The sequence below is a fragment of the Sus scrofa genome, chromosome 10, assembly GCF_000003025.6.
Source record: "Sus scrofa isolate TJ Tabasco breed Duroc chromosome 10, Sscrofa11.1, whole genome shotgun sequence".
Taxonomy (NCBI): Eukaryota; Metazoa; Chordata; class Mammalia; order Artiodactyla; family Suidae; genus Sus; species Sus scrofa.
The window spans coordinates 23,625,012-23,647,453 of record NC_010452.4 but is presented as its reverse complement, the minus strand read 5'-3'; the positions used below and the strand labels follow the sequence as shown (position 1 = coordinate 23,647,453).

Sequence of the window (22,442 nt, the reverse complement as noted above, 5' to 3'; positions counted from 1 at the left end):
AGAGTCCTGGGCTGGAGGCAGGGTTGGCTGGCTCAGCATCCTTGGGGCCAGCGAGTCTGCCGTGGCTCCACCCCTGAGGCCGCACAGCCAAGGGCACTTACCTCCAGCCTCCCTGGAGAAGCCACCAGCTCCAGGCTTGTGTCTGGATCTCGGACTCCGGGCAGCGTCTCTCTGACTGAGGATGTCTGACTCGCCCTCCCTGCCGTCTCTCCTGCCCTCTGGATGGCTTGGCAGCTCCCCTGGGGCATCCCTGTCCTCTGCTCCCGGGGGCCCCGGGCCTCTGGCCTCATCAGCTCCCCCTCTCTTTGCTGCTCCACCCTCCACCCTCGACCACGTTTGAGTTCTGCTCCTGTACGGGCCCAGCCTCCTCTCGGACCCGCCCGACTCTTCCACTGCCCCACCCTCGGACTCCCACAGGGCATCTGGACCTGGGGCCCCATCACCCTCAGCCTCCAGGGACGCCTGCTCCCCCAGGGAGCCCCTGCCTCCGCTCCATCCTCTGCCCGGCTGAGCGCCAGGCCCCCCGGTGCCCCCTGATCCTGCTCCATCTCCAGAGTCCTTCCTGCGAGAAGGACCGCCTGGGCCATCCCAGGCTCCTTGACGTCCTGAGTCCCCAGGCTTTGAGGTGGAGCCACTCGCCCTCCCAAAAGCGCCTTTACCAGGAACACCTGAGTCCCCTGGGCCACTAGCCTGGCTCCTTCCAAGGCCCGAGGCTCTGCCATCCAGGAAGCCAGCACTCTGCCCACCACTAGCCTCTTTTCCGCCTGGAGCCCCCTCCCAGCCCCAGGAGCCCTCTGGCCCTTCACGGATCCCCCCATAAGTGGCATCATCACCCTGCAGGGAGCTTGAAGCCCTGGAACCTGGGGGCCAGTCCCCTGAGCCTATACTGCCACTGCCAGACCCCTGGTCTTCCCAGCCTGGGCCCCAAGCCTGACTTTCCCCATGCCCACCAGCGGACCCCAGCGATGGTTTGCCCCTTTCCCCAAGCATCCGGCTGCCGTCTAGACCCTGGCCTGCACCTGCCGAGCCCCCAAAACCTGCTCCCATCCTCCCTCCTCCCTGGGGGGCCAACCCCTTCTGGCCAGCTGCCAGACCCCTGTCTGCTGCCCCTGGGCCTGCTTCCCAGAAGCCTGGGTCACATCCGGATTCCAGAGCAGCTGGGCCTGCCCCCCGACTACCAGGAAACCCAGAGGCTCCCAGGCCCCCCGCATGGCCTACAGATACCCCCTCCCCACCGGGAGCCCCTCTGTACCCTGGGAGACCAGAGCTGTCCTGCTGCCCTTTGCTGCCTGACTTGCCTTCAGGGGTCCCTGAGGAGCCAGAGACCCCCAAACCACTCTTGGAGCCCTGTTGTTCTGCAAGCATCTGTGGCCTTCCATGAACACCTGGCACCCCGGGGCCCCAGGGCCCGTCCCTGTGCGGGGGGCCGTCCGTGGTGCCTGGTGTTCCCACAATCCCAGAGCCCAGGCCAGCACCTGCCCCTTCCCCCAGCCCTGTTCCCCTGCCTGTCTCCCCACCATCCTTGAGGCTTGTGCCACCGTAAGGCCCCTCTGATGCTGCCCAGTACCCTGACCCATGCCCCGTGGCTTCCTGGCTTCTGGGCCCACCCCCATCTCCCACGCCGGCCACTGAGCCTGCTCCTCCAAATCTCCCCGAACTGTCTCTGTAGCCCCTCTCAGCCCCTGGCCCCATCTCCCCAGATCCTGAGTCTCCCCGATAACCCACCATACTCCCGGACTCCATTCCTCTGGTACCCCTCAGACCATCCCGGGGACCTGCCTCAGCGCCTGAACCAGCTCCTCCAGGACCCCCTAAGCCATCCCTGTATCCAGCCTTACCCCCTAACCCCACATCCCCAGAACCCCCTAAACCATCCTTGTATCCAGCCTCAGCCCCTGACCCCATTCCCCCAGAACCCCCTAAGCCATCCCTGTAACCAGCCTCACCCCCTGACCCCATTCCCCCAGGACCCCCTAAGCCATCCCTGTAACCAGCCTCAGCCCCTGACCCCACTCCTCCAGGACCCCCTGAGCCATCCCTGTAACCAGCCTCACCCCCTGACCCCATTCCCCCAGGACCCCCTGAGCCATCCCTATAACCAGCCTTAGCCCCTGACCCCACTCCTCCAGGACCCCCTGAGCCATCCCTATAACCAGCCTTAGCCCCTGACCCCACTCCTCCAGGACCCCCTGAGCCATCCCTGTAACCAGCTGTGGCTCCTGATCCCTTTCCTCCAAAGGCCCCTGCACCATCTCTAAAGCCTGCCTCCCAGCTTGGCTCCACCCCCTCTGGCCCAAGGCCCCTGGACCCTTCTCCATAAGCCCATTTGCCTCCGACTGGCTGAGACCCTGGAACTCCTGACCCACCCCCAGAACCCAGCACTTTAGCAGACCCGTCAACTCCCCAACCCTCAGAGGCTGCCCCAGCAGAAGGAGCTAATCCCTCAGGGCGCCAGGTGGCATCCCCATAACTGGTTCCAGCTCCAGAGGCCCCAGGGCCAAGGCCCCTGGCTCCAGTCCCATCCCTGCCTTTGCCCGCTGCCCTCAGAGACCCTGGACCCCCAGCGCCAACCACACGGCCTCCTTCTCCAGAGGCCGCCAGAGTCCCCAGGGCTCCCAAGTCCTCAGCATCTCCAGTCTGACCCCAGGGCTTTATTCTCCCAGAACCCCCTGGTCCCACTCCTGCATGTCCCCCCGCAGGAGTCTCTGCTGCAGCAGAGGCCCCAAGGCCACCTTTCCCCACAGACCCCGCTGTCCCTGGACGCCCTGGACCAAGAGCAGGGTCCGAATCCCCCCAGCGTCTGGATGCAACCCCAGCCTCTGCACACATCCCAGCCTCACCCATCGGCCCTCCGCCAGTGCTGCCAGAGCTGCTCTCGAGACCAGCGAGTCTCCCTGATCCCCTTCGGATAGACCCGTAACCAGCTTCCTTTCCAGACCACGGCCCCCCAGATGCCTCTGAGCCAGGCCCCAAACTGCCGCCTTCCTCAGATTCTGCACCCTGGGGTACCCCAGAGGTGGCTCGACCACCAGCATGATCAGACCCCACAGCTCCCAGCCCCCCTGAACCATCCCTATAGCCGGCTCCGAATTCGGGGCCAGCTCCCTTGGAATACCCAAAGCCATCGCCAGACCTAGACCCCAGCGCCCCCGGACCTCCCACGCCCACCTCCTGGCCCATCTCCCCTTTTCCTCTGGGGCCCCATGACCCGGTCCCAAAACCTGGCTCAGACCCCACGGCCCCTGCACCTCTGAATCCATCCGTGTCCCCCAGGGTCCCTCCAGGGCCTGAAGACCCAGTTGGCCCATGGCTTCTGGCATCCACGCCCTGACCAGCCCCCATCAGCCCTGCCTGGGCAGCACCCACACCCACTTTCCCTGCACCAGACCCCAGCACTCCAGGGCCAGCGTGGGCCCTGGCTTGGCTGAGGCTGGACCACGTGTCATCGTGAGGGCCTGTACCCCCAGACCCCACTCTGCCAGCCTCCCCTGCCCCCCTCTGACCCGCTGTCCCATCGTGGGAATATGGGGGGCTTCGGGAGCCATCCCCTGCCCTATCCCAGGCCCCCGCCATCTCAGGGCCCTCCTTTCCCCCGAGCCCCTGCAGGCCCCTTCCCCAGCCCCCAGGGCCTCCGGGGGCTCCAGAGCTAGTTTTGTAGCCCCCTCTCCCATGCACAGACCCCTCTGGGCCTCCATCCTCTGCCCTCTGCAGAGAATCCCCAGCTCGGCCCTCAGGACTCAGGAATTTTCTGCCACCAGATACCGGTGGTTCCTGGAAGTCCTTGCCAGCAGATGTCTGTCCTAGAGACGCCCCTGACCCCCAGGAGCCCCCTGCATCCCCATAGTCAGCATCACCACCTCTCTGAGAGCCCCAGGACTCAGGGTCCCTGCCCACCTTAAAGCCAGACCCCATTCCTCCTGGAGACTCCAGGGCCCCAGGACCCCCCAGCCCACGGCTGCCTCCAGCTTCCCCCGGGCCAGTCCCACTGCCCCACATGGCCCTCAACGCTCCTCCAGCCCGTTTCCCGCTCAGAGCAGCCCCTCCCTCCATCTCACCCAGGCTTGCCCCCTGTGAAGTCTCCATCCCGTCCCCTTCTGCCCAAGACCCTGCAGACCCAGCCTTTCCTGTCCCCGGTCCCAGCTGAGCGCCCCTGGTCAGCCAACCCTCACTGTCCTCTCCGCGCCCCTTCCCTTCCCCGTGGCCGCCCAGCCCGCCAGCCTGAGGATGCCTGGACCCAGCCTCCCAGCCTCGTGCTGGCCCAGAGGATCTGCCCCCTTCACTGGCTCCGCTCGGACCTTGCTCTTGAGCCTCCATGAAGCCCAGGTCTGCCTCTAGGCCCCCTCCCTGCAGGTGGGCCCCCCGTGGAAGGCGCCCATCCCTGCCTCCCTCTCCAAGGAGCTCGTTTTCCCCAAGAGCAAGGACTCTGCCTCCCTCTTCTCCCAGAAAGCCCTTTCTCGCCTGCCCAGGGCCCCAGGCTGAGTCAGCTGCCTCCTCATCCCCCCTCAAGGAGTAGCCCTGCCCACCCTGGCCACCCCTGTCGGGGCCGGCTGTGAGCCCAGAAGCCAGTCCGGAACCCTGGAGGGAGCTCCCTGTGGGACCTTGCTCTCCGAGTCTCCCCCCCTTGCCACGGACACTCCTGGAATCTTCTGGGCTCTGGGCTCCTTGAGCCTGCAGCTGGTGGTCAGCACTTGTGGTTGGGAGGCTCTTATCTTTCCCAGCTTTGGTGAGAGGTCATGCCCCGAGAGAGAGAGAGAGAGAGAGAGAGACAGACAGACAGACAGACAGACAGACAGACAGACAGACAGAGGAAAAGACCTGTTAAATCAAGCCAAGGTGCCTCTTGGAGCCCGGCGGCTTTGCCTGACCCTCAGTTTCCCTACTAGAGAAACAAGCTGACTGTCGCCAAAGGAAGCTGGAATGTGCCCGCTCCGTGGGATAAATTCCATCACCCCCCACCCAGTCCTGAACCCACGGGCCAGCCACCCTGCTAGGTGGCTCATGACGACTTTTGGAGAATCCATGGAAGCCAAATGTCCTTTGCTATGAGCAGCTGCCTGCCTCTTACAAAATCTATTTGCCCATCTGCCTGCCTTACAAGTGCCCAAGTTACAGTCTCCTGGGATCACCCTGAACCCAGAACCCTGGGAGATTTAAGGGTGGTCTTTGGCCTGACCCAGGGGCTTCTCATCCTACTAGACCTGGGCCACTGTCCTGTCCAGGACCCTAGGGCCATCTTAGATCTGCGCCCCAGAAGAATTCGAGGCCCAGTGGAGTAGCAGGTGCCAAGGAGGGCTGGGTTGGCAAGAAGAGACCACACTGAGGGCATTAAGGATGGATATAAGGGGCTTTGCTGGTTCTGAGGGAGAGGGAATTGTGAAAGCAAGAACTGGACCCCGGGAGCCCCGCCCTCGCCTTCCTTCTGTCCCCAAGGTCTGGGGGGGCCCCCAGGCCAGGAAAGCTGGGGTAAGGCACTCACCTTCCACCACCAGCCAGGCGCTGGAGGCATGCAGCTTGGTGCCCAGGGAGTAGATGCCCATGTCTGCGAAGCGGGCCCCTCTCACCACCAGCCGGTGGGTCAGCCCATCCGTGGACACGAACACCTCGTATTTGTCACTGAGCTGGAGTGGCCGGTGCTGGAAAGTCCAGGAGGCACTGGGGCAGGGGCTGGAGAGTGTGCACTCAAAGACGGCTTCGCCGTGCTCCTGGCAGTGGACATCAGCCAGCGGGACCACTACCCGGGGGGGGATGGCTGCAGGGAAGCAGGGCACCATGTGATCCCATGCAGGGGCTGGAGCGCAGACCAGCTCAGCTACGGCCGCCCCGTCACCTTGGACAGGTCACTCCTTACGCCAGGTATCACTTTCCCCACATAAAATCGGAGTTATAATTAGGTTGCAAACTGTGACTCCAGCCCTGGCACTTCGTAATTCTAAATCTGCACATTCTAGCTGGGGGCCAGGGGGGTGCAGCAGGGAAACTGGCAGGTGGAGCGCTTTCGACCCGTGATCTGATTGGTCCTCACGACCACCTCCAAGATCCTGCTATTATTTCCCCATGGCCGGTAAGAAAATCGAGGCTTTGAAAGTTAAATGGCTTCCCCCCAACCCCACCCCACCCCCCCTCACCCAGTTAAGAGGTGGTTCTGCTGGAATTCACACCCAGGTCTGGCTGACCAAGACCCAAAGCCCCTGCACCTCTCCCCACCCCATGTAGTCCGGGGGTGTGGGGGTTCAAAGCCCACAGGTCAGGCTCCTTTTCAACCTTGACTTAGCCTGTTTTCTCTATGATGTACCTGCTGAAAGCTCCCCCTGCCCCCCAAGCCATTCGGGCTGCCAGATGCTGTGGGAGGGGGGCGGGGTTTGGGAAGGGACAGAGAGTGAGAAGGGAGGAAGGGACCTAGAGGCAGGAAGGGGAAGGGTCTGCACGGGGTACAGTGAGCCTGACACCCACTGGAGATTCCTGCTGGGAGTGTGCAGGAGGAGGACCTGCCCCAGAGAGGAGTGGGAATTAGCTGGATCTGGTCTCAGAGTGACTGGATACTGTGGACGCTCTGTGAGTGAGGATGAGGTGGTGTGTCCTATGTCTGAGACCCTCGGCGGAGCCCAGCCCAGCACCGAGACCTCAGGCCAAGAAAAGTCAGCGCCTAACTTAACTGCTTGGGGAGGCATTCCTCTCCCCAACGCGGTGAGGGGCCAGGCATGGCACCATACCCCCCCCCAGCCCCCGCCCCCGCCCCCAGACCTCTGCAGGGTGGACGGCTCACCGCTGGTCTCTAGTTCCGTGGAGAAGACCTCAACATCCTCTATCCGGATTTGGTAAATGCCGGCGTCCTCAGGCCGCAGGTCGTGGATCTGGAACTGATAGTGCTTCCCCAGGTGCCGCAGGCAGTGCTTGGTCTGATTGTCGAAGCCATACGGAATCATCTTGGCATCCTGAGGCCAAGAAAAGACGAGAAGGGTCCAGGGCCTCTGCGGGTCTACAGCACCCCCTGCCCCCATCCTGCTTGCCTCCGACCAGCAGCTCTCCCCACTGGCCCCAGCACCAAACAGCCTTGGTGAACCCAGAAAGGGGCGGGGCGGGGCGGGGAGTGGTGGTGGTGAAAAGCAGGGCCGAGGCAGGGAGGGCTGGGAGCGTGTAGTGGAGGGGAATAAAGGCTCTAGGAATATCCATGGCTCTTACCACAGAGTAAACAATCTGCCAGGATTATGCAAGAGACACCCGAGATTGCTGAGCTCGCAGATGGAGCGGAGCGACTACCGGAGGTGAGTAGGCGCCCTGAAGGGCTAGCAGGGGGCAGGGAGGTAGCAGCAGTGGCCAGGGGGCCCAGCACATTCATTCATGAGGAACCAGAGTACTACCAGCCACCTGCAAGGCACCACGAGACCTGGGCACCGAGGCACCAGCCGCCTTAGCCAAGCCGTGGATGGGTTGGCCACTTGCTGAATACGGACAGTCCGGGATCCATGGTGGTTCAGTTTGTGAGTTTTTGACTTTACAGTGGTGCAAAAGTGATGCACCTTCAGTGGAAACCGTACCTAGAATTTTGAATTTGGATCTTTCCCAGGCCAGCCTTGGGCAGTGCTGGCCAGCGCCAGCTCCAGCTCCTGGACAACCACCCCTACCCTCAGAACCACTCTGAACCAGACAACCATCTGTGTTCACTTTCAGTAGAGTAGCCAATAAATTACAGGAGCCAGCCAACACTCGATTATAAATGAGACTTTCTGTTCCATGATGTTGCCCAACTATGGGCTGATATTAGTCCTCTGAGCACAGGTAAGGTACGTGGCTGAGCTGGGATGTTTCGTAGGTGCGGGGTATCCAGTGTATTTCAACTTACAATTTTTCCATCTTACAAAGGGTTCATCGGGCCGTAATCCCATGGTAAGTCAAGGAAGGTCTGTATTAACCAGAGCTAACGCTCAGCTGCCTGCTGTGTGCCCGGCACTGTTTCAGGTGCACGGGACACATCAGTGAATAAATAAAGCCAATATTCCTGCCCTCAGGGAGCTGACGTTGTATGGAGAGACAGAGATAATAAACATCACAAATGACTAAATAATATAATATATGTACGAAAGAAGCAGAACTGGGGCGGGGGGGAAGGCGGAGGAAAGTGTGAGTCCAGGACAGCCGGGATGGGGCTGGGGACCCAGCAGGCCTAGAGGGGTGGCTGGGCTCTCAGCATGCTGAGGAGGTGGCCTCTGGGTGCCAGGGAGAGCCCTGCAGGCAGAGGGAGTTGCGAGAGCAAAGAGGGGGGATGAGGCCAGGAGCAGGAGGAGGCGGAACACAAATCATGCACTAGCTCATCATTACAACAGGTCCTGCAGATCCTTATGTTACAAATGAGGAAAACGAGGCACAGAGAAGCTAAGCATCTGCCTGAGGTCACACAGCCAGGAAGTGGTAGAGCCAGGATGAGTGTGACCACGGGACAGTGCTATGCTGTGCTGCTGATCCTGCCACCCACCCCCCGAGTCTGTCCCGTTCCCCGCCCCCAACTCCCACTGCTGCCCCGACATCTGGCTGATGTGTAATTACTCCTGGAGCCTGTGCAGGCATGTCTGGCAAGAGCTCCAATGGAGTGGTACACCTCTCGGAACCCTCTTTCAATCCTATGCCCTGGCTGGAGAGCCTGGCAGCTGGGTGAGCAGTTAGGGGCCTTGTGGACTGCCCGGGCCAGGGTTTGACCTGACCCCACGCAGGAACTCCACGGGAGCAGTGCTCACTGCTTGGGCACTGGGCTGCCCCAGGACCAGCAGCATCTGCCTGGGTGGCCCCTCCAGCTCACCTTGTACAGGTAGATCTTGCTCTCAGGACTCTTGAGATCCAGCTCCAGGTCAAACGTTGCGATTCCTTGCTTGTTGACCCTGATGTGTCTCAGGTTGGCGATGGCATTGACATACTAGGGGAGAGGAGCCCGCCGGGGGAGCCCTTCTGAGTGCACCCTTCAGGGCTCCATGTCCTCAGACCCAGCCTCCAGCCCCTGCTGGGCATGCATCGCCCCAGTTTACAGGTGAGTCTGTGTCAAAACAGACCGGAGAGAGGGGAGGGAGAGGCTGGGCCCTGGATGGGAGGTGGATGAACCACCCTCTAGCTGGTAACATATACTGTTTTTAGGGTAGTGAAAATGAGCTGTTTTGGGGTTTCCAGAAGACAAATTAGACCTTGACTATGGTTGGGTTAGACACAGAGCAGAGCTTTCTGCACAGTTTATAAGAGGCTGGTAATCCTCTTCACTGGAAGCCTTAGAAATAAGACAGGTACCCACGGTCGGGTGATGATGTAGGATGAGGAGGAGAAGGAGCTGCTGACCGGAAGCCTTTCCTGGGCTAAGCGCTTTAGGCACACCCTCTGCTTCAACCTCTTAGTAACCCTACGAGGTACAGATGCCCGTAACACCCATTTTACTAGCAAGGAAACCAAGACCCAGAAGCCCTAACTTTTCCAAAGCCCCAGATTTTAGCATCAGAGCCAGGATTGACCACGCAGGGGGCTCAATCTGGGCAGCCCCTCGAGCCAGCCAGCTCCAGCTGGGACTACTTCCCCAGGCGCCGGCGCGGGCGGCAGGTGCGCCTGCGCGCGGGGCGGGGCGGGGCGGGGCGGGGCGGGGCGGGGCGGGGCGGGGCGGGGCGGGGCGGGGCGGGGCGGGGCGGGGCGGGGCGGGTACCGGCGCCAGCTTCTCTTCGCGCTGCTTGCGCATCTGCTGCAGCCGACGCAGCATCCCGCGGAAGTCCACGATGCCGTACTTCAGGCAGATCTGCTCATAGTCCTTCCGGTCCGCGTTCATCAGCAGCTGCCACACCTGCTCCTGGTCTACCTTCTTCTCAGGGACGGGAGACGGAGCCCTGGGGAGCGGGATCAACAGGTCAGAGGCCAGGGGAGCCCCAGGAGCTGGTTTCCTCCGCTGGCCCCCGGACTGACGCCCCAAGGGTAGTGGGAGCTACCCTCTCCGCCCCGGAGGAAAGGGACGTGGAGACTGACCACGGTCAGAAATAGGCAGGGGTGACCTCACCCCAGCTTTCCAGGGAGAAACTCTGCTCTTGACTGCTTGTCTTGTGGATTTCAGAGCAGGGTGTTTTTTGGGGGAAATGCTTCTGTTGCTCTGAAAATCTTTTTTTTTTTTTTTTTTTTTTCCCAGGACTGCACATGCAGCACATGGCAGTTCCCAGGCTAGGAGTCAAATCGGAGCTGCGACTGCTGGCCTACGCCACAACCATGACAGCGCAGGATCCCAGCTGCGTCTGTGACCTACACTGATGCTTATGGCAGCACCAGATCTTTAACCCACTGATGGGGCCAGGGATGGAACCCGCATCCTCATGGATACTAGCCAGGTTCGTTACTGCTGAGCCACAATGGGAACTTATGAAAATCTTTTTAAAATCATCGTTCTACTGGAGCCCCCCATTTTCCAAACCAATACATGAGGAACTGAGAAGGAAATGATTAAGTCAAGGATCCAGTGCTTTAAAGAGGAGCTGAATCTGGAGCTCCCAGCTCCTCCGCTTGGCCACTGGAAGTCCAGCTTCCCCGTATGTGTTGGGGGTGAGATAAGGGCCCCCCAGCTTGCATCAGGGGAGCCTCCAGACTCCCTGCAGACAAGTCCAGACCCACCTCTTCAGCATCTTCCGGAAGTCCATTAGCTCCTTCTTGAGGTCTGGAAAAGGCATGGGAATGAGGTCCCAGTCCTGAGATTAGATTTTCCATAGGAAGGGGATGGGGTGAGGAGGGGCTGGAGGAGGGCCCGGGGTCCATGCTGAGGACCTCGCTTTGGGAAGGGGAGCTCCTGTGGGGGGGATGTCTCTTGTGACCCATAAGCATCTGCGAGAGCTTGACCAGGTGGGAGCCCATCCCCCAAAGACCCAGGGAGATTCCTGACAACCTTCTACTTACCCTCTTGGGGCTCCTGCCTCTTGCGATTCTTCCGAAAGCCAACTGGACGGTAGAGGAGAGGAGACAGTGAGTGTGGACAGGCGGGGAGAGAGGCAGCATGCAGTGATGGCCTTTGAAAGCCGGCTGAGCCGGGCACTGACCACTTCTCTCCCCTCCACAGCTGGCAGCAGCCCAGTGACGGGGTGAGCAGTGCCAGGGATGCGCCCACCGCAAGCTCAGATACCCCAGTGTGACCAAAGGGGCCCAGACCCCATCACCATCTCATGCAGGGGAGACCCACTCATGTCTTCAGGACAGGGGGTGGCATGAATGGACAGAGTGACTGCCGGTGACCACAACCTGAACAGGGGCAGCTGCCCTTTCTCCCCATCTAAGAGCTGCCATTTCAGGGCATAGGCCCCATATTGCTAATTACTCCCCTAGAGAGGGTGGAAAGCTGACCACGGGCCTTCCCGGCTTCCCTTACAAACAGGAGTGGCCACGTGACACCATTCTGGCCAATGAGATGCAAACAGACAGCTCCAAGGAGTGTCTTAGAAAGTTTCTGCCTTCTTTTTTAAAGATTACATATAAATATAAATTATGTATAGATAAATATAATCGTAAATATATCCACACCCGAGGCATGTGGAAGCGCATGGGTCGAACCTCCTGGATCGAACCTGTGGCAACCTGAGCCACGGCGGTGACAACACCAGGTCCTTAATCTGCTGAACCACCAGGAAACTCCTCAAATTATATTTTCACATTTTCATTTTCTTTTTTCTTTTTTTTTGTCTTTTTAGGGCCCGCACCTGCAGCATCTGGAGGTTCCCAGGCTAGGGGTCAAATTGGAGCTATAGCTGCCAGCCTATGCCACGGCCACAGCAACGCAGGATCCGAGCTGTGTGCAACCGACACCACAGATCACAGCAACACCGGGTCCTTAACCCACTGAGCAAGGCCAGGGATCGCACCTGCATCCTCATGGATACGAATCAGATTCATTTCCACTGAGCCATGATGGGAACTTCATCCCATTTTATTTTCTCATTTTTTGTAAAACACAGAGCAGGAATACATGAAATAAATGAATATTTTAAATAATCATCTCATTTCAAAATCCTATTTTGCCTCAGGTTAAACCTATCTGATTTTTGACATTTCAAGGTGTCAGAATGAGACAGACAGTTCCATAGATCTCGGTCTCCAAGAGCAAATTAGTTTAATTTTCCTAAAACCTTGAAACTTTAACTAAAGAACAAAGCAAAATTTGCATTGTACTGTACAATAGGAGTTTCCTGCTCCTTTCCTTGCAAATAGTATCTGCTGAAGCAGTATCTATTTTTATAGTTGTAAGATTCTTTTTTTTAATTGAAGTATTGTTGATTTACATGCTTCTGTCAGCTTTTGCTTCCTTGGTAAAAGGGCCCGATGTCCCTGTGGCCACTTCTTCCCCTTTTTCCTGTCTGAATATGGGTTAAGTCTGGGTGTGTGGCAGCCACGCTACCAGGAAGAGGTGGTAAACCAAGCCTGAGGGAGGCAGATCCGTGGGATGGAAAGAGCCTGTCCTTCCAGGGACTGAGCTGTGGCTGGAGCCCTGGACGCCACCCAGAACTTGTCATCATGAAGGTTAAAGAAGTGGCTTTGTTTCTTGGGCTACACGCAGGAGGGTTTTTTGTTACTTGTGGGCCAAAGTGTAACCAATTGAGATATTTACCGTCAATCACCTGCTGACAGTTAATTTAAACTTTGGGAAACACCGTGCAGACCCCCCAGCATGTCTGAGAAAGGATCTGGCCTCTGTGTTGACTGTTTGTTTCCCTACAACATTAGACCTGTTCACAGAGGCCTGCGAGCGGTGGAGACACTGCGATCGAAGCCCACTGAATAAGTCAGCAGCAGATCAGCCCCTGCGCCCACTCCTTGGGGCCAAGAGAGTACCATCCAGAACATCTGCAGGGGAGCCCCTGTGGGTGTGGGCCTCCCCAGCCTCAGGCAGAGGTACAGGAAGCCCAGGGCTCTGCCCCCATGGAGCTTGGCCTCTGGGGTCCCCCTCCCCGTCCCCACAGCCACATGCCGGAGCACCGAGGGCTGGGCAGCAGGATGGGGGCAAGCCCACCTTCAATGACCGTGAGCCTCGCCACGCACGTGGCCTCCCCGTAGGCATTCACTGCTGTGCAGCAGTACACGTCCATGTCCTCACCTGTCAGCTTGTTGATCTGCAGAGAGGCCAAGGGCCAAGGATCAGGGCTAGCCACCCTGATGCCAGGCCACCCATGCCACCGCCACCCACTGGTCGTGACCATGTTCCAAAGATGGACAAGCCCCGCTCCTCGTCCTCACGGAGCCTGCAGCCTTCATCAGGAAAGCAGACTCCAGAACAAACACCTGCACCAGGACTCAGGTGACGTGGCAGAGGGAGCTGGCCCTTCTGCGTCCAACGGATCCGAGACTAAACACCGTCTCTGGCGTGTATTATGGATGGGCAGGTTACCTAACCTCTCTGAGCCTTAGTTTCTTTACATATGCGATGAGGATAATAATATCCCCAAAGCCGGGGATGGTCAGGATGGAAATGTATAATCTCTATCAAACCATTAATCCAGAGCCAGCACATAGTAGGTGTTCTGTGATTGGTAGCTGTAAAGAGTACCAATACTGACCAATATGGATTGAGTTCTCAGTATAGGTTGGGCACTGGTGAGGCATTTTACATAAACTTTTCCCATAGTTTTTTTTTTTTTTTCTTTCTTTTTTTTCTTTAGAGCTGCACCCGCAGCATATGGAGGTTCCCAGGCTAGGGGTCTAATCGGAGCTACAGCTGCCGGCCTATGCCAGAGCCACAGCCATGCGGGATCCGAGCCGTGTCTGCGACCTACACCACAGCTCAAGGCAACGCCGGATCCTTAACCACTGAGCGAGGCCAGGGATCGAACCTGCAACCTCATGGTTCCTGGTCGGATTCGTTTTTGCTGTGCCATGACGGGAACTCCTACATAAACTTTTAATGCTCACAAAACCCCATAAAGAAGGTGTATTATTGTCCCAATTTACAGAGAAAGAGAGGCAGAGAGAAGTAACTTTTCAGGACCGAGGTAACCCAGGAGTGTAAGCCAGGCAGCCTGACTCCAGAACCTGAGTTTAAGCTCCACGTTCTCTGCCAGCAGAGGGACCCGGAACTTGCCCGGTGCACACAGGGTTCAGGCACTGGGTGCGGACTCAGCCCCCGCTGGGGGTACCTCTGCTTCCCCTGGGAGTGGAGACCTCCTCAGGGGCGGGCTGGGCAGACACCAGGAGGGGCAGAGCTGAGGTTCTGACCTGCAGTACGTGCTCCTTGCCGCCTGGGCTGGACGAGATCTGGTACTTGCTGGAATTGCTGAGGTCGCCTTTGGAGCACTGCCAGCGCACCTCGGGTCGGGGGTCCCCAGAGACCACAGCTCGGAAGATGGCATTTTTCCCTGCGGCAGGAAGAGGTGGGCGGGGGTCTGATGAGGGGGGAAGGCTGGTGGGACTTTTTATTGAGATTTTAATTCATGTTGTCGCCAGGCCCTTCAACTGCCTGTTCCAAGAAGGGTGTCTGGCTGCAGCCCCCGAGCCCTCAGGACTCCTGAGGTGTCGGGACAGCCCTCACCCAGCTGGTGTGCCTAGCCCGGATGGGAGCTGCAGCCATAGAGTCCACCAGGAAGGGAGGCCAGCAGGGCTGGGAGTGGGGTGGTGTCTAGGGAGTGGGTTAAGGAGCCCGAAGGCTTCTCCCCAGACGGGGAAGGGCATGAGTCTTTTTTTTTTTTTTTTTTTTTTTTTTTTGTCTTTTTGCTATTTCTTGGGCCGCTCTCGTGGTATATGGAGGTTCCCAGGCTAGGGGTCGAATCGGAGCTGTAGCTGCCAGCCTACGCCAGAGCCACAGCAACACAGGATCCGAGCCACGTCTGCGACCTACACCACAGCTCACGGTAACGCTGGTTCCTTAACCCACTGAGCAAGGGCAGGGATCGAACCCACAACCTCATGGTTCCTAGTCGGATTCGTTAACCACTGCGCCACGACGGGAACTCCGGGCATTAGTCTTTTGTGGGTCTCTGTCCACTCTCTGGGGGTAGGGCAACCTCAGAAAGGTCTGTCTGTGGTGCCCAAGGGGCCGGTCCCCAGACACAGGCTTCCAGCCTCAGGAAAGAGCTGGGGTTCCATCCTTGGCCTGGAAGCTTGGGGGCTCCCCCCCCCTCAAAGACCCCCAGGCTCTAGCCAGGAGCATGTAGAGAACAGTCTGGAGTAAACACCCACGAGCCCCACCCCCCCACCCCATGATGAGAGTCATGGTTTCTGGTAACTGTGCTGAGTGCGGACTTAAGAGTCAGCTTAAGAAAAATAAATGGCCGTATTTTTCTTAGGTCAAAACATTGTAAACTGAAACCTGTTGCAGGCACCGGTGTTGGGGAGAGAACACCAACCCACCCTCCCTGCATCCTGTTCCCACCACTCCCCCGGCCACCTGTCTCGGGGGAGGCGGGAAGGCTTCCAGAGTGGGTTCTTAGGGGCCCCACCCCTACCCCGTGAGCTGCGCGCGGGGGGGTTGGGGGGTGGGTGCTGGGCAGCAGGGTTGGGGGTTCAATTAACTCAGTTTCAAGAATGTGTCTGCAGTAGCTGCTGGGGATAGGACAGGGAGGGACCCGGGGCCCTCCACAACCTGCCCGTCCCCCCATCGAGCAGTCCCCACCCTGGTTCCCAAATACTGTGCCGTCGTAGCCTGCACCCCTTTTACCAGCCTGCTCCCAGGCCCCTGCGGTGGGGACCTGGTGGGGCCGGGGGACAGACTGGGGGTGGGGGGCGGTGCACGCAGAGGGCTGTGCACGAGGAAGGATCCCGCCGCCCCCTTGGCGCCCCTCCCGGGCCTCACCCTCCTGCAGCGCCAAGGTGACAGGCTTCTGCTCAAAGTCGGGCACACTGCAGCCCTGGGGGATGTCGTCCACCAGCTGCCGCACGCTCACCCCGGGCCTGGAGGGCCTCTTGAGGGGCTTCCCTGGAGAAGGAGGCGAGAAGCAAGCTGGGCCCTGGCCCAGGGGGCAGACCCCGCCCCTCTCCCACTGATTGCGGGGGGCATCCGCTCCCACGCCTCCCTCGAGAGCCGGGCCTTGGGATCTAGCGAACCTGGCGGGGGTCTTCCTGCAATGTGAGTGCAGCCCCCCTCGAAGTGGGCAGGGGGGTGCCCTGGGGAGACCCTGGGAGCATCAGGGCAGGGGTGTTAGCTGGGGAAGGGAAAAAGGGTGCCTCCCAGGCTTCAGGGCCCATGGGGGGCTCTGCACCCTGTATTCGAGAAAACGAATTAAAACCCAAAGCCGAAGTCAAAAAGGCAAAGAGATAGGTGAGCCCCCAGGCGCTCTGAGCCCTGCCCCTTCCTCCCGCGCCTGGTGGGCACGATGCGGGACTAGTGACGCCTAGGGGAGGGCTTCTCCCACCTGCCATGCTTCTGGCTTCTCTTTGGCTGCAGGGAGTGGTGACCGATCTGAGAACAGAAAAAACAGAATTGCTTATCTAACCCGGTTCCTGCGCGCGCACACACATGCACACACACACACACTCACACACACACACACCCGCCACCCAGGGAGCAGGGAGTGTAGGATGCTGCTGTCCCGGTTGTACCTTGTCCAGGTACCAGAAACTGTGGGACTGAGCTACAGACCGTCCCAGTGGCCTCCTAGGAGGACCCAGACCCGATGGTCCCTCAGAGGGTGGGACACAGCCTTCCCCAAAGTCAGGGAACCAAAGCCTGGCATCTGGATTCTTCCAGCTGTTTCACAGCCTGGCCCCTGGACTTTGGAATGTGAGTTTTCCAGGGACACCCTGTGGCCTCCGGGCTCCTCCCCCGCTCCCAAGATTCCCTCGCAGGGTCCCCGCAGCCCTCCACCCCCCACCTCCCTCCAATCTGGCATCCGGATCACCAGGTCTTCGGGCAGGAATCCCTGTTCGGCTCTTAAGATCGTCCAGCCCAGACCAGTGGGATCCCCATAAATCCATCCGCCCCTCCGAAGCCAGTGAATTATCACGTCAGGTGAACAAGCGAGCTTTTCTAGCCCCTTCCACCACCTCCGTGGTCTCCCCGACTCTTTCGCCATGGCTCCCATCCATCAGGGCCCAGGGCGTGGGCCACCAGGAGAGGGCGGGGCTTGGCTCGGGGCTGGGATGAGAGCCTCCAGGAGAGCCTTGAGTTGAGTGGGGAGGGGATGTCTGAAAGAATTCGCGGGCAGCCCCACCCCCTGTGCGGTTGGCCGGTGGCCAGGGGTTCCATTTTGAAGACTCCCAAAGAGCCCTCGATATAGACTCACATGACAGGGCACATTCCTACCTCCAACTGACGCTCGTCCATTTCACAACTGCCCACCTACTGGCACTCTGGCCCCAAGGCGTCCCCTCTACCGCCCGGCCCCTGCCCCCCCAGTGCGCTGGAATGCCACGGCTGCGCCAGCCGCGCGTTCTAGGGCGGTCACAGGCCACAGCCATGGCTCAGCGAGGGGTGCGGGGGAACTCAGCTGCCCTCGGTGCGGGAGGGGCTGCATCCCACCCACACCGGGGACAGCCTGCCCACCACCTCCGCCCCGGAGCAGTCAGCACAGAGGCCCGAGTCAGCATTTTCACCTTCGTGGCTCCATCACCACCACATGGGTTCTCGGTTACTTACTCCGTGGCTGTTTGTCACACGCCAAGAAGCCTAATCCTCCACCCGCCTCTCCCTCCAGCCTCCTGTGTCCAGGCCGGAGCTGAGAAGGGGGAGAGGCAGAGCCCCCACAGGGACGGCGGAGGCCAGTGTCAAGCCACTGCAACCTCCTGAGAGCCATTCCTTCAGGAATAAGCCAGATTTGGCACAAGATCAAAGATAGCAGGTGAGACCAGCACGGAGGCTCAAGGGTTTGGTTGGAGACTAGAGGGTCCGTGCTCCCCATGGTGGGGTCCTGGAGCCCTCTGCGTTCCCCCACTTTGGAGAAGAGTCCTGATTCTTCCCTGCCCACGCAGCAGCTGGAGTCCCCACTGCAGCCAGCGGGCCCAGCAGGGGATGCCTGGTTTCCCCCAGGCCCGGCAGCCTCCGCCCCCTCCCCACCTGCTCTTGGATCCAGCAGATCCAGCTTCTCAACCGATCGGAGTCAAGGCGGGAAGGGACACAGTGGTGACCATGTGTCATCAAGATGTAGTAAGTCTCAGACCTGAGGTCCTTTTTTTGGACAGCTGGGCAGATTTGTAAGCTGGTTGTCATTTGCAGCCAAGCGGTGCCAGGAGAAGCAGAGCCGGGACAGAACCACCCAGAGAGACTCACTGCAGAGCTCTCCTCCGAGGGTCCTGGAGGACATGTACCTGCCCCTACCCCCACCCCAGCCCCCAGGCGCCATCCGCTGGCCAGAGAGTGTCCGGGGCTTATTCCTATCCACCGCCTGCCCCTTCCTGAGCAGAGAAGTTAGACAGTCTTCTGGCCTCTCCATCCTGTGGGTAGCCAGCTGTGCAGGGACTGCTTACCTAGGCACACAGTGGCCTCCAGCTTCCCTGCTGCTCCCTCCTCCCCGGGTCCAGCTGCTGCGCGCTGCCCGCGGCTCTGAATGGACTGCTGGTGGACAGGCGGAGCTGGGAGCAGATGTAGGTCACGGCAGAGTCTCGGCTCCCTCTGCCCCTCCCACTCAGCCCGCCTCCCTCCTCCTCCTCCAGCCCGGGCTTGGCAGGGCAGGGCCCCCCGGGGTTCACGCCCTTGCCTCCCAGAGGGCAGAGATGGAAGGGTCCTGTGACATCAGCTCATCCGACTCCTCGCTGAGGCTTCAGCACTTAACCACACAGGCTTGCTCAAGTCTGCTCCATGCCACCTCGTTCAGATGACCGCTCTTGGGGCGGGGTGGAGGGGTTGCTCATGACCCAAAGTCTTAATTTTTCAGTTAAGCTGAGCCCTCGGGACCCAGACACCATAAGGCACGCAGACACATAAAGCTCCCCCCCCAACTTGAGACTCACAATCCAAAGTGGCACCAAACAAGCCCGAACTTGGGGAGCTAGTGAAAGCTCCAGCAGATCCTAAAGGACAGATCCCAGCATGAGCCTAAAGGCTCTGCCACAGGGAAGTGTGGGCAGGGCAGGGCCCCAGGAGTCCTGCAGCCAGGAGGCCTCCCAGGAGGAGGTGAGCTTTCTTGGGATGGAAGGGGTGGCCCCGCCAGCCGAGCTGGGGCTGAAGGGCACAGCGGAGATGGCTGGGTTTTTGAGGATAGAAGTGGGGAATGGAGGAGTTCCCTGGTGGCCTAGTGGTTAAGGACCTGGCCTTGTCACTGTTGTGGCTCATGTCACTGCTATGGTGAGGGTTCAATCCCTGGTCCCAGGACTTCTGCATGACAAAAAAAAAAAAAAAAAAAAAAAAAAAAAAAAAAAGAAAAGAAAAGAAAGAAAGAAAGAAAAAGAAAAAAGGTGGGAATTGGGGTAGGATAGCTGGTGACAGGTTTCCCTAAGGAGAGTGGAGGGCAGGCAGGCCTGGAGGAGGTGAGGTGACAAGGCCTCTTGGTCTGCTTTGGGACGTTGATGGGCTCTCTCCTTGAGGACAGAGAACTGGTTTGCTGCCACCGAAAAGCGAGGCTTGATTAAGGGTTTGGGCAAAATTGAAGGAAAGGGGCCAGTATTTCCGGGAGGCACTGAGTATTTACAACGTTAGCACACGGCCAGCCCACGGAGTGACCTCTGCGTGTGAGCCAGGAGGCCAGGCGCCCAGCCTCTTAGACTGAGGTGTGTGTGTGTGTGTGTGTGTGTACACGTGCCCATTAGCATGCAGTCAGTCCACGGAGTGACCTCTATGTGTGATCCAGGAGGGCAGGTGCCTGGCCTCTTACACCGAGGTGTGTGTGTGTGTGTGTGTGTGTGTTTGTGTACACGTGCCCATTAGCATGCGGTCAGTCCACAGAGTGACTTCTGCTTGCGATCCAGGAGGGCAGGTGCCTGGCCTCTTACACCCAGGGCTCTGTTCGCGCGCGCACGCGCACGTGTGTGTGTGTGTGTGTGTGTGTGTGTACATGTGCCCAGTGCCCATTAGCACATGGCCAGTCCACGGAGTGACCTCTGTGTGTGATCCAGAGGGCAGGTGCCTGGTCTCTTACACCGAGGGGTATGTGTGTGTGTGTGTACACACACCCACAGGCATATCTGTGTGTTCCCTGACTCCGAGTGTCAGAAGAGAGTTCCATTTTCTCAGCACATACGTGTCGGACGCCTCCTCTGCGGGGCCCAGTGTCTAGCGCTCTTTTGGGTTCTGGGAACATGCGGGAGACGGGGCGCTGCCCCTGTGGAGCTGACAGTCTAGGGCGAAAATGCCAAATAGCCAGGGACTACCTGTCTGCCCTGGGGACCCACCGGGAGCCGGGAGAGCGGGAGGAGAGCCTTGCCAGGTGAGTTTGCACAGGTACGCTTTGGAAGCTGTTGGAGAGTCTTCATCTGTATCCTGAGCTGGTGGGTGATGGGATCCCTTTTGCATTTTGCAAACCCAGCTCTGCAGAGGGCAGAGAAGGGATCGAAGGAGGGTGGAAGCGAGAGGCAGGAGTGCGGACAGGAGGGTGGTCCCATAACCCCATGGTGTCCTTTCTCATGGGGGGACCTGGGCCACAATGCCACGTTGTCCCAGGGGGCTGGGAGGAGGCTGTGAGCATGGCCCAGCGCAGAACCCCCAGTGCTGCAGGTGCTTCTGTTGGCTCCCAAGGAGCTGGCAGACCACCCCCTCCCCGACCTGCCCTGCCAAGCCTGGGGAGGCCGGACCTCACTGGACATGCCTCGAGTCCTGCACTGCCTGTCCTGGGAGCCTCTCACTGAACAGAGGTAGAAACACCAGCCCTCTGATGCGGGAGATCATGGGCTTTCACTCGCCCTCTCCCCTCTGTCCCTTACCCTTCATCCTCTAGCAAAGGAACGGCCGGTAACGGGCAGCCAAGGGAGTTCCCGTCGTGGCTCAGCGGAAAAGAATCTGACTAGCATCCATGAGGATGCAGGTTCGATCCCTGGCCTTGCTCAGTGGGTTAAGGATCCAGTGTTGCCATAAGCTGGGGTGTAGGTCGCAGATGCAGCTCAGTTCCTGCGTAGCTGTGGCTGTGGTGTAGGCCAGCAGCTGGAGCTCCGATTGGATCCCTAGCCTGGGAACTTCCATATGCCACAAGTGTGTCCCTAAAAACCAAAAAAAAAAAAAAAAGGCAGCCAAGCCTCTTCACCGTCCGTATGAAGGTGAGAATCTTCCACTGCATGAAATGATCTGGGCCAGACACTGACGCTGCCCTCTGTGATTGCCAGAAGGTAAGAAAACATGCAAACGAGGTACCTAGGGTCCCTAGCCCCTGGCCCAGCCCCTTCTAGGAATTTCCTGGCTGCCTCTCAAGCCAGTGATAAGTGTTCTGATTGTTCCCCAGTGGCCTTCTCAGGGCCCAGTTGGCCAGTGGGGAAATCTTCACACACACACACACACACACACACACACACCCCACATCCCTGCCCTCCTTGATCAGGGGAATCTCCATGGCAAAGGGCTCTGGGCAGGGGACCTGCATGGAATGTTCCCTGTGACTTCAGGTAGAAAAATGATCACCATGTACGAACACCCTCCCGCCCCCACCAGAGGGACATGCATTACACAGCAGGTGCCGCATGGGGACCGTCTTGCTCCTGTGGCTTGGGTTGAGTGGTGTGATCTGAGGCTCAGGCCAGCTTGAACCTGCTAGAGTCCTATGACCTGCTGAGTGGGTTCCTGGGGCCAGGCCCCCCTGCACTTGGGTTATTTCACAGGAGTCAGTGGAGAAAGGGAACTTGCTCGCGGGCTGCCATTGCCTCTGTGTTGGCATAAAGAGGCTTTTCTCCAGGGAGGCAATCGTGGAGGCTGTGACAATGCTTTCTTTACTTCTGCAGAGCTGCGGAGGGTAAGCTGGAAGGCCACGGCTCTGATTAAGACACACACACAAGACACACGCACACAGGTGCAGTGTCACCAACAGAGGGGATTGGGGCCCATGCCTGGGCCCGGGGTTGAACACGGGATGCCACTCCCCTGACCCCATCCTCAGCCCAAAGGTAGAAGCAGTAGCTGAGAGCCTGCAAGGGTGCAAACACCCTGCCCCATCCCAGCCAGCCTCGCTGCTGCTCTCAGGACCCATCCATGCCCCTCACACACACATGCGTGCGCACGCGCGCACACACACACACACACACACGCGCGCGCGCATATGTGCGAGACACAGCTGCTCACTGCAGCTCCCACTTCCAGCCCGGCCTCCGGTCAGCCCCAGTTCACATCTTTCTCACCCCCTGCGTGTAATGAATCCCCCGTGGCCTTGGGGACCCGAGGCCAATTTCATGCTTGGAAAGCTGACTCTTGGCATCGGAGAAACTCCAGTCAGAGCCCAAACGTCCTGAGTGAAAGCGCCCAGCCCGGCAGGCCCAGCGACCTGAGGCGGCAGGGCGGGAGCAGGTGGGAAGGGCCCTGCCCCAGTTTGCAGGAGGGGCCGGACCTCAGCGGGCAGGTGGGGCTTCCCAGGGGTCAGGGCTGGACAGAGCCTCTGAGCGCATCCAGCAGCAACAAC

The 22,442-nt window shown here is 59.3% G+C and overlaps 1 protein-coding gene across 4 annotated transcripts in view; it reads right to left on the bottom strand.

Moving 5' to 3' along the window:
- Window positions 1–18,487, bottom strand: part of IGFN1 (immunoglobulin-like and fibronectin type III domain containing 1) — a 31,665-nt gene extending 13,178 nt beyond the window's left edge. For 2 of the 4 annotated variants that reach the window (XR_002336271.1, XM_021064507.1), the window contains exons 1-12: window positions 16,792–17,003; window positions 16,329–16,375; window positions 15,770–15,892; window positions 14,197–14,336; window positions 12,998–13,097; window positions 10,897–10,938; window positions 10,618–10,660; window positions 9,671–9,848; window positions 8,792–8,905; window positions 6,764–6,932; window positions 5,477–5,749; window positions 102–4,718 (exon numbers count right to left, since the gene is read on the bottom strand). Coding sequence is in view for 1 of the 4 variants with exons in the window: in XM_021064507.1 (XP_020920166.1) it covers window positions 102–4,718; window positions 5,477–5,749; window positions 6,764–6,932; window positions 8,792–8,905; window positions 9,671–9,848; window positions 10,618–10,660; window positions 10,897–10,938; window positions 12,998–13,097; window positions 14,197–14,336; window positions 15,770–15,892; window positions 16,329–16,375; window positions 16,792–16,997 (6,052 nt within the window). In the remaining 3 variants the exon portion in view is untranslated. Of the gene's footprint in view, window positions 1–101; window positions 4,719–5,476; window positions 5,750–6,763; window positions 6,933–8,791; window positions 8,906–9,670; window positions 9,849–10,617; window positions 10,661–10,896; window positions 10,939–12,997; window positions 13,098–14,196; window positions 14,337–15,769; window positions 15,893–16,328; window positions 16,376–16,791; window positions 17,004–18,378 lie in introns of those variants that run through there. The other 2 variants (XR_002336272.1, XR_002336273.1) reach the window with 2 other exon arrangements.